The sequence below is a fragment of the Eumetopias jubatus genome, unplaced genomic scaffold, assembly GCF_037043125.1.
Source record: "Eumetopias jubatus isolate StellerSeaLion01/CBP00866 unplaced genomic scaffold, mEumJub1_p1.0 scaffold_14, whole genome shotgun sequence".
NCBI classification, from domain to species: domain Eukaryota; kingdom Metazoa; phylum Chordata; class Mammalia; order Carnivora; family Otariidae; genus Eumetopias; species Eumetopias jubatus.
This window is the reverse complement of record NW_028274820.1, coordinates 75,680,350-75,692,444: the sequence shown is the minus strand read 5'-3', so window position 1 is coordinate 75,692,444 and position 12,095 is coordinate 75,680,350. Positions and strand designations below refer to the sequence as shown.

At 33.9% G+C, this 12,095-nt stretch overlaps 1 protein-coding gene across 1 annotated transcript in view; it reads right to left on the bottom strand.

The window, feature by feature from the left end:
• Positions 1–12,095, bottom strand: part of CAPZA2 (capping actin protein of muscle Z-line subunit alpha 2) — a 63,200-nt gene that overhangs the window by 15,311 nt on the left and 35,794 nt on the right. The window contains exons 3-4 of the mRNA XM_028104913.2: positions 9,569–9,620; positions 3,725–3,788 (exon numbers count right to left, since the gene is read on the bottom strand). Of these exons, the coding sequence (XP_027960714.1) occupies positions 3,725–3,788; positions 9,569–9,620 (116 nt within the window). The remainder of the gene's footprint in view (positions 1–3,724; positions 3,789–9,568; positions 9,621–12,095) is intronic.

Genomic DNA, 12,095 nt, shown 5'->3' with positions numbered 1-12,095 from the left:
TCATTACCAGTTGTTTTCAACTGACTTTCAAATTTTTAAACATGTGATTTATTTTTTGTATACATTTAAGTTGTATATGCATAAATGTGACATTCTGTGCTTTATTTCAAAATTTCCCCTCTTGTTCTTCCCTTGCAACTCTCCTAATCTTTGACTCCTTACCTATGTCAGAACCTCCCCCACCCTCTGATATAAATCATGTACACAGAGGATATATCCTTCTCAATTTTTTTCAGCCATACAATCCCACATAGATAAATAGAAACACATCTATGTATACATATACACGCATACAGGGTTTTTTTTGGTCACTGCTTTACCAGAATGGAATGAAAATGCAAACGTACACATATTTTTCTGCATCTGGCTTTTTTCAGTATCAACGCCTTACAGAAATCCTTCAAAGTCAACTGGTAAACCTCTCACCATTCTTTTTAATGGCTGTATAATATCCCATAATGTGGATATAACTTAATTTATTCTGTCATTCCTCTATTGATGGACCATCTCTTTTATTTCCAGGTTGTTTTCTTTTTGGGGGAAGGAATGAGTACATTAAAAATGTTAAAATAAGTACTTCTGTACATGTATTTTAACATGCTAATGTTTTTATTTCCATTAGATGCTTCCATTTCTCTTATATTCCCAGCAGTGGGGACAGTAGGTAAAGGGATCTGTATGTTTTTAATTTTTAATATATTTCCAAAAAAATGGCTGTGACAACCCGTTTTATGAACAGTATATAAAGATATATTCCTCTTACATTACACCCATCAATAGGGATATGATCCTTTTTTCAGTCTGATGGGTATAAAATATCTCATTACTTTAATTACATTTCTCTGACTACTGACAGATTTAAATCTTTTTGTGTGTGGGCCATTTGTTTTTCTGTGAGCAAATATTCTTTAATATTTTTCATTTGTGTTTATTTTCTTATTAATTTATAAGAGTCCTTTGCTTAAGGTATCTGTTTTATGGTTAAAATAATTATTACGTAGCAAAATGTCCATCTTTTCTTCTATAGTTTCTGGGTTTCCAGACTTGCTTAAGATGGTCTCCCTGCCCTATTATTGTACATATAGACTCTTTTAAAATTTACACATTTTTAATCCACCTGAAATTTATTTCTATGTTGAATGAGACAGAGGTTCAAATTAACCTTAACAGAAACCAGTTGTGCCGCCAATCTTTTATGTCTATCTAAATTATAATCTTCTCACGCATAAAAATTTTCATATATTTTGGGACTAAATTCTGGTTCTATATGCTGCTGTACTGATCTCTTTGTCTACTTTATACAAAACCATCCTGATTTGACTTTACATTGGTTGTAAAGCCTGTTCTGCTAACCAGTAAAGGAATTCTCTTACCCATTCTTACTGTTAATTTTACTTTTGCCTAAACTTCATGAACATTTGACCAATTACAAAAACTATTAGGATTCTAATCAAATTGCAATAAATTTTTATTTTAGTTTTTAAATAATTTAACTTTTTTCAAAATGGAATGTGGCGTTGCCTTTCCATTGTTCATATCCTGTTTTGTGTTTTTTTTTTTTTTAAAGATTTTATTTATTTATTTGACAGAGAGAGACAGTGAGAGCAGGAACACAAGCAGGGGGAGTGGGAGAGGGAGAAGCAGGCTTCCCGCGGAGCAGGGAGCCCGATGTGGGACGATCCCAGGACCCTGGGATCATGACCTGAGCCGAAGGCAGACGCTTAACGACTGAGCCACCCAGGCGCCCTCCTGTTTTGTGTTTTAAGAAGACAACCACTATTGTCTTCACAATCCTTTGTCTTTCTTGTTAAGGTTATTCCTAGGTTAACACATAGTTTTACCAAATAAAATGGAATTCCTCCCCCTCCAACCATTTCTAGTATAAAGTACTTAGTTGGTGCAATAGAGGACAGCTAATGAGTTTTGTATACTTACCTTAAATTCAGCCATCTCACAAAATTGTTTTAAGTCTCACAAAATTATTTGGGAGGTTGATTATATAAATCATGTAACCTAAGAGTTTTCTTTACTTTTACAAAGCTTTAAAAGTTCTCATTCTCTTATTTGCTATACCGCTATTAGGTTAGATAATAATAAGCAGACAAACCTGGCAAATTTCTATTTTAACTACAATTATTTTAGTGTTTGTAGTCTATGATATTTACTGTGATTTAAGAGGTCTTCTTCTACCCCTAGATTACTCAGGGTTTTTGTAATAAGGACTAGCTGCTGGATTTTTCAAATTCCTTTTCACTGTCTATTGATGCATCATAAAGTTCTTCTGATTTGTTGATTAATAGATAAGACCAGTATACTGCCTTACATGAAATCACTCATGCATTCTTGTAATAGATTCTATTTAGTCTTGATTTGTCATTCTTTTGATATATTCCAGGATGCTATTTGTTAATATCTATCTAAAGTTTAAAAAAAAAAGTTTTTAAATCTATGGTCATATGTGAGATTAGTTTGATTTTGTTTTATCTTTATTAGGTTTAAGTATTAATATTATGCTAGGTTCATAAATGAGTCTGGGAGCTATCTGACAAATATTCTTTTAGGGATGTATTTTAAGAAAATAATGGTCAATGTGCCCAGAGGTACAAAGATTTACAATACAGCTTTGTTTTTGTTTTTTTTTTTAAAGATTTTATTTATTTGAGAGAAAGAGAATGAGAGATAGAGAGCACGAGAGGGAAGAGGGTCAGAGGGAGAAGCAGACTCCCTGCTGAGCAGGGAGCCTGATGTGGGACTCGATCCCAGGACTCCAGGATCATGACCTGAGCCGAAGGCAGTCGCTCAACCAACAGAGCCACCCAGGCACCCAACACAGCTTTGTTTATAGTTAAAGAAAAAGAAAGACAAAAAAACAACCCAAAAATCTCCCAAGAAAATAAATATAGGAGATTCATAAAATGAAACATTATATAGCTTCATATATATGTGTGTACACATACACACACACATGCCTATATATATAAAAGCTTGTTTTCTCTGAAGTTACAAGTCATCTTCTATCTAGGCTCTGTTTTCCCCCTGTAAATACAGGACTACATATTACATAATGAATAATGCCAAATGCAAGCTTTGAGATAACTAGCCACTAAGAATTTATTGTTACAACTCTCTCATCTTCCACCTAACAGTTCCTTCTTCATACTGTTTTATATTAAGTTGTGCTTCACACAAGCACAATATGAATATAATCACTGTTCGATTATTAACTCTAAACACCAAAAAACCCCAACCCTCCCCCAAAAAAACACCAAAATTAGTGACCTTTGGTGGCTTTTCTTAGCAATTCTAACTTTCACTTTGGAAAGAAAAGATTTAATAATTACTAAATGCTAAGTTACTCACATGAAGAACTGTAGAATTCCAGAGCAACCAAAATATGATATAAATCTTACTAATATATATTCTAGATTTTGGATTAATATAGGATTGATTTTTTTTCCTATAAAAAACAAGAAAGATTTAAAGCAATTATTTTCTAAAATCTTAAAAGAATTACATTTGAATACTTCTAAAAGGGATTTTCTGCTAGTTAGTATTATTGGTCTCAACAAAAAAACCCAAATTTTCAATTATTTTGCCCATAAGAGGCCATGATTAAAATGAACACTGTATCTTTAAACATACCACTTCAAAGTTCTTGCAGAATATATTAACCATTATAATTGAAACAAAGAAAAGTCAGATCCCGTGTTCATATGCAACATACCTGATCGTCATAACCTTCAATTTTTACTGGAGTAAACTGGTCCAAGTTATACTGTGCAAATGCACTAAAAAAGAAAAAGGCCCGTCATTAAAGGTTAGCCATCTGTAAGATACATATCTAATTACTCGAGTATATACTGAGTATACAACATACCAGGAAAAAGAGTAGGTGCTATGAGAGATGTGAAGAGTAATCAGACTATGATCAGAGGACTTACAGTTGGGTTGGAGAGATAGTAGATAAATATAACCATAACATGAAGTAGAAAGTACTATAAAACAATGACCAATAAAGAAAGTTATCAAGGAGACTACACATTTTAAAAAATAGTAAGAAGAGCTTTAGGGGTGATTTCTTTAGAAATCTGACACTGAGAAATGGCCCTGAAATAATGAGTAGGCACTCCTGCAGAAACTGGAGGGATGGGAAGAAGAGAGTATTTCAAATAGAGGGACCAGGATAAACGAAACACATGAGAAGATGGGTTAGGTCCACATCACAGAAAGCATCAAGCTCAATGCCTGACACATAGCATGTGTTCAATTGTATTTACTGAATTAAAATGAAAGGCCCTGATTGATAGAATAATTACTTCATTTGGGAGGCAGAGCAGAATCACTGAAGCTGAGAAAGAACCTAACTACCTCTAAAGAAGATTAATTTGGCAGCAGTGTGTATGACAACTGGACAGCGGAGCAACTAGAGCCAAGGGGGGAAAAAAGGCAGTTAGGTTATTAGGCAAATGTCCATATTAGAACTAAAGAGTCTAAACTAAGAAATGGTGACAAGATGGATTCAAGAATAAAGCCTCTCTCTACTCTCATGTGAGTTAAGTAATACTACATAATTATGTAATACATTTATAGGAAAGAGTCTCATAGTACAAAAAATTATCTGAAAACTATGGTAGGACCATATTATGTTTTATTAAATCTATAACCTGAGGTTTTTTTCTACACTTAACAGAAAGATACTGAGTATTTTAAAATTTAAAAATACATCTGTCAACTTAATGTATCTACTTGGAACGTTTTCTAGATGGCAAGACATCCACTGAATTTTTAGGTTATTAGCTACTTGAGTCTCCTCTAGAAAGGAATGTTTGGTTGAGTAAAGCCATCACTGATAAATTAACAGCAGACTAGTAAATGTAAAAACAGCAAAAGAGAATTAAATTACTACCTGTCAAATTCCTGACACTGCATGTTCAAAAAAGATGGGGGTAAACATAGAAATGCATGATAGGGGAGAGGGCAGTATCTACTCACTTCTGATTTCCTTAATTCATTAAAACTGTAATTTTTCTAGGAATAGCCTCAACATAGCCAGGCAGTTATCAACCCTTAAGTGAATTTATTTCAAAAGTACTTTGAGATTAAAAAAAAAAAAAAAAGTATTGTAGGTCACTTGGAAAGTAGGATTCAGGGCGCCTGGGTGGCTCAGTCAGTTAAGCGTCTGCCTTCGGCTCAGGTCATGATCTCAGGGTCCTGGGATCAAGCTCAACATCGGGCTCCCTGCTCAGCAGGGAATCTGTTTCTCCCTCTACCACCCCTCCCCCCACCATTTGTGCTCTCTCGGCTCTGTCTCATTCTCTCAAATTAATAAATAAAATCTTAAAAAAAAAAAAGCAGGATTCATTTTCCAGTGAAAGACATACGTAAATAATAAATGTAGATAGTAACTTGGTCCTGGGTCTTTTAATATCAAACCCCATCCATCTATCTACTTGGGAGTGAGGGAAGAATAGGAAATCTGAAAAGGAGACAACGGAGTATGAAAATAGGTAAAATTTTATCTTAAATGCTCAAAGCAAGTTAAATAGGCGACAGTTACACGGTATAGTGGTAAAGATACTCACCAACCTAGGAGTCAGAATATAGAATACCTAGGTTCTGTCCAAACCCTGTTATTAGCTAGCATGGGGCCCACTTACTGGAGTAGCTGACTTCCAAAGTCCCTTCCAGTTCAGAAACTTATTCCATCTACCTACTCATCATCTACTCAACCACCCCTCCACCCAGACACAGTGAAAACAGTGGCTTCTCTGCCCTCGTAGAGTTCTATAGCCCAATCATCCATTTCTAAATACCTGTTCCTGTATTTAGATTTTTATACCCATTACTATTAGTCATGCACCAGTCACATACTATACTTTTCACCAGGTGTCTCCTTCAGTTTAGCCACATTATTTCCCTATTTACTATTCAAACCCTGTTCATCATTTAAATTCAGCTCAAAACCACTTCTAAAGAGAAATTAAAAATTTCTCCCTTTGGGCTCCAAAGGCCTTTGATATGCCTCTATTATGATATTTTATTTAATCTGGCCCAATACTAAACATATCTGACTTCCCATTAGAAAATCCCTAAGAGGCTAATTATTTATATCATCATCATAGTGAAGTCTGGCATTCATATGTCAGTTGAATAAAAGGCTCTTTCTGGGTATTTAAAAATTAGACTTGACAGTACTGATGCTTCAGTATGTCTTTTACATACTATGAAACATACTGAACTTGTGCCCTTAGGAAAAATATCCCGTTAAAACCACTCTTATGAATAACAGCCATGTTTTTCCCCTTACAGAGAGATAAAAGAGGGGAAAAATAAGACTAAAAGAGTTAAAGCAACAGGGAAAAGGGGAAAGAAAGGTAGAAAGAAGTAAATATATGTAAGAAAGAGAAGTACTTGTACAAAAGAAATTCAGTATCAAAGATCACAACTGGGCGCCTGGGTGGCTCAGTTGGTTAGGCGACTGCCTTTGGCTCAGGTCATGATCCTGAAGTCCATGGATCGAGTCCCACATCGGGCTCCCTGCTCAGCGGGGGGTCTGCTTCTCCCTCTGACCCTCTTCCCTCTCGTGCTCTCTGTCTCTCATTCTCTCTCAAATAAATAAAATATTTTTTTTTAAAGATTTTATTTATTTATTTGAGAGAGAGAGAGAACGAGAGATAGAAAGCACGAGAGGGAAGAGGGTCAGAGGGAGAAGCAGACTCCCTGCTGAGCAGGAAGCCCGATGTGGGACTCGATCCCAGGACTCCAGGATCATGACCTGAGCCGAAGGCAGTCGCCTAACCAACTGAGCCACCCAGGCACCCATAAATAAAATCTTTAAAAAAAAAAAGGTCACAACTGAAGAAGAAATGCGACTACAGCTATGCACTTCCTTTGGTGAAACTGCCACTAGGACACATTCTAAATGTTTTTTTTTACAATGCTTTGCAAGCTTGTGTTACACAGTTTTGGACAGCCTCGATGATAGGCGATGAATCTTCTTTAGAGGATGAACCAGGTTTGGAGATATTTTCAAAGTAATTCAGAACCAAGTCTGGTGAACAATGAGGATAATACTATTTTTGCTTGAAAATTATTTCATGGAGAGGACACTGTGAACCAGAGTTACATAGTTCTAAAGTCAATCAATGATTTAAGGTATATTTCTTATTTCACAGATACCCTCAAATGTTTACAAAATGAATTCAAATGAATAGTTTTGAGAAATTTGGAATGAAGAATACCACTGAAGTCAACAAAAACAACATTTTCTCTAAGTGTTCATCTAGTTAGCAATCACTTACTGATAGTATAACTACATGCAAGACAGTCTGAACTTTCTACTTAAGGTTTTGATGTTTTTTTCTTGGTATTATACAATAAGCATCTTGTTTTATCATTAGTTACTGATTTCTTCAGACTCATTTCCTTAGAATATCATAGTACTGAGCATTTCAATGTATATATCTCTTGAAATGTGGACAACTGTCCCCATGTTTCATAATAAAAGAGAAATGTAGATCACATTCTAATTTCTTTATAGAACAAATCCAATTTATTTAATTTAAATGTAAAAACCATCATCAGATAAGTACTTCTTTGGACAAATAAAATTTCAATACTTTAATCACTTTTGAGTCAAATGTATGGCTATTTCATACCACTTACATAATTATGAATATTTCTTTTGATCTTCATTAAACTTTATTCTGCGGGGAAAAACTCCTGTTCTTTCAATAAATCAAGTTTCTCACTTTCTTAACTGATAACAACAACAAAAAAAACCCCACTAATTCTTGCACCTATCCGAAACAACCCACACATTTATTTACCATAGAGAACTGAGAGGAAAAGTACTTTGAAAGTACTGTCGTTAGAAGTTGTAAATGCTGTACATCTTCTTTGCTTCCATAAAATTTTTGTCAACATGCCATATGCTATTATAAAGAAATTTTTACTTGAATACACAAATAATTTAAATAAGGTTTAAAGAATTTAGGAGTAAGTAGCCATTCACTCAGAAGCTAATCAGTAAAGTCAAAAATACAGAGTAAATTGATTTCTATAAAGCACTTTAATAAAATAATCAACAGGAATGGAAGCAACCTCTATGTCCACTGACAGATGAATAAGCAAAATGTGGTACATAAATACTCAGTATTAAAAAAGAAATTCTGACATGTGCTACAACATGAATCACCCTAAAGACATTATGTTTAGAATAAACCAGCCACAAAATGACAAATAATGTATGATTCCACTTCTATGAGACACCTAGTGAAGTCAAATTCATAGAGACAGAAAACAGAATGGTAGTCGACAGAGGCAGAGGGGAGAGGAGAATGAGAAATTACCGTTTAAAGTGTATGGAATTTTAGTTTGGGGAAAAAAAATTCTGGAGATGGATAGTGGTGATGGTTACACAATGTGAATGTACTTAATGCCAAAGACCTGTATGCTTAAAAATAATTAAAATGGTAAATTTTATATTACGTACATTTTCTCAGAAAAGTAATAAATAGGGTGAAAGAGGTGAAGAGGATTAAGAATACACTTATTGTGATGAGTACTAATATACAGAATTGCTGAATCACTATATTGTACAACTGAAACTAATATAACACTATATGTTAATTATACTGGAATTAAAAACAAATAATTAACAGTTGCTACTAAAAAATAACAGGAATTTAAATCAGAAGCAAAATCAGATATGCCTAAAAGTCTGTTGAACCTCTACCTTCATTAGGGTTAACTGTAAAGACAGATCTGATAAAGCCCTGAAACATTACAAAAATAGAGTAAGACGAAATTTCCTCCATTGTTCAGGATTTCACATATCGGGTACAGTATTAGCATGAGAAAAGGTGTCTGGATGGATACTAAACACTCTTTGCAAGGCACCTAAAAATCTGTTTAATTTCGTCATTTTCAATGAGTAATGGAATTGGTTAGCCTGCTATATGAGTCTCCACCTTACTTTTGGAGGTGGGAATAGAGAAGAAAATCAATTATTTCTCTGAAATTCTAAGACAGTTGTAGCAAATCATGATTATGGTCACTCGTCCAAAGATGATATACTAGGATTTAGAACTGCCTAGTTTTTTGAATCAGGTACTATATTAGGTACTTTTGAAAGAATAAAACTCCTAATCCTCGAAAATCTATTAGGGTCAAACACTTAACAAAAAGTAAAACCTGCATAAAAAAGCAATCACAATTTCAAAAGTCAAAGTTTCCAAATAATTTTATCCAACCTTGCAAATGCCAAAATGTAGTATTGAGTATATAAGCCAAATACTCAATGAAAAGAGAATTTCATGGCATAATTGTGTCCCTATGTCCCTCTGTGATCAAAAATTTCTTTTAGCTAGGTACACACATATTAATACATATATATATTTAAACTTCATCAAAAATATTTTTCTTCTACTTAAGTACACAGATGTAACATATATATTTAAACTTGATGTGCAAATATCTATTTCAGGGATTAGTGCTTAAAAACCACCTTTAAAACATTTTTTCTCATCATATCACTAGTTATGTTAATATAATATATAATACTTACTGAGCTGCTCCTTCCCTGAGAAGATTATCATTATTAAGCAGTAACCGAACATCTGCAAAACAAGTATTATGTTTTCTATATTATTATTTTTATATGTTTGAAATTTCTATGTAGCTAATGCAGATTATTTTGGTCACGTATTAACATTCCCCACTCTTCCCCAACCCCTAACATGTAAGCAAGATCAAAATTTTACTCTGATGACAAAAATAACCACAAAAACACATGGTATTATTTTCTAAAAGATATTGGTTAGGAACAGAAGAGGGAACTAAATAGAAATTTAAATTTCCCCAGCTATCTGAAAGTTGACTTTATGCTACTTGGCTTTTTTACCTGTTTTTGCTAACTGAAGGGAATGCAAGGAGATTTTTCACTTTTACCAAATGGTACTTATTTCTCCACTTTATGCCATTTTAACTTAAGAAAGATTTCATAGAATGCTCTATTTTCAGATAGCAGGGGAAACCTGTACATGTTATTTTATACCTTATTAATTAATAGCCAATGTAGGCAGACTATAATGTATTTCCAAGGAACCAAAGTGGAGACAAGCTCCATCAAAAAGATCGTCTGATGAGAGCTGTAAAAGATGTCTGCCTCCTAGTCTGACACTAACATGAGTTTCAAACGAATTTGCTTCATACAAAAAGGGATTAAGCAAGAAACCACTTGTGAACAGAGCACAGATGTAGACATTTCTGTCCTCAGCTCATGTTCAAACAGCAGATGAATGCATTTAGTTCAATATGGATAACTGCTTTATCTGATTTAGCAATCTCACTTTGGTTATTGATTCTTAATTCTGTTCTAATTTTAGACTCAATATGTAGACATTTGCCTACTCATCATCAAAACATAACTTAAAAAAATACTTTTGTTGGAAAATCTAAGCATTTTATGAAATAAGGAAAAAAAAAATCACATAATTTCACCAAACAAAATTCTATTCTAATCTTGGTATACTTTCTTTATTTTTCCTACACACTTGGCTATTTAATACAGTTGCTATCATAAAGTACATACTACAATGTATCCTAATCGTTTCATTAAATGAAAATAACACAAATAACCTAAGCATCTTCCATTAAGAACTGATTAAATACAATATAAACAGACTATATATAGTTCTTATAAACAGTGTAAAATTGAGCAGCCATTAAAAACAATGTAGATGTGTATTTACCAACATGAAATAACATCCATAACATGATAAAGAGGAAGGGGGAAACCCAGTATGCATAGTATTATCATATTTATGTAATGTTATATATCTTTTATATCTCTCTAAACTGAGAGATGTTAGAAGTATTTCATTCAAACACTGAAGAATTAGAGGGCAGAATTTTATGTGAGTTTCAGGTCCATTTTTGTACTTTGGAAATTTCAGAATGACTAGAAATCATTTTTACATAAATTATAAAGCTACTCCAAAGGAAAAAATATTGACTATTCACATGTTTCTTCTCAGTAGCAGGCCCCAATTTAAAAAATAATCTCTTTTGCTAACCACTAAATAATACTAATTCGATTTCTAAATTAACTGATTTTAAACAATGGAAGCTACTGCCTAAAAAATTATTCTAAAAAATACAGACATTTAAAATTTTAGTTATTTCTATCTCACAAAACTAGGGAGTTCTATTTGATAAATATGACACTTTCATGTTCTATATTTAAAACATAATCATGGTACTGCATGGTAGTGTATCTTTTCCAGTTCTAAATGGAAAAAAATTTAAAAGCAGGATCTATTTGATCCAGTTAGCTTTACTCTGGAAAGTTTTTATTATAAGGAAAGTACAGAAGAAGAAATAGAAAGACAAAAGAATCTGAATAAAATCTACTCTTAAAAAAAGGATTAGGGGGGCGCCTGGGTGGCTCAGTCGTTAAGCGTCTGCCTTCGGCTCAGGTCTGGTCCCAGGGTCCTGGGATCTAGCCCCGCATCGGGCTCCCTGCTCTGTGGGAAGCCTGCTTCTCCCTCACCCACTCCCCCTGCTTGTGTTCCCTCTCTCGCTGTGTCCCTCTCTGTCAAATAAATAAAATCTTTAAAAAGGGGGGGGGCATGTATTTCAGAGTTCCAGCCAAGATCTACCACATCAGTTTCTGAGAATGAAGACCAGAAATTTATGTTTCAATGATTCTAACATAGCCAGCCTAGGAAATAGTATTTGGGAACCACCAACCTAACAAGATTTTATGACTTTGCAATTCTAAATCTGTTGCTTCTCTTGGAATCATCATACTGGTGTTATCAACAAAAATAGCAATAAAAATAATCAAATCATGGCATTTCCCCCTCAAATATTTAATTCCTTTTTAACTCTAAAATACTCCCCATTTAAAACTTAAATAATATCCTACATCCCACTTCTATTCCATAGCTTACTCTCCACCCCAAGCCTACTGAATGGCTTACCCTAAATGCCCAAATTTATTGTACCTCAACACAGAACTTACCGACATCAATTTCCAGTGAGACTTAGAAAAGCAATTTCTAGGACTCATACATTCTTTTAGGGTCTTT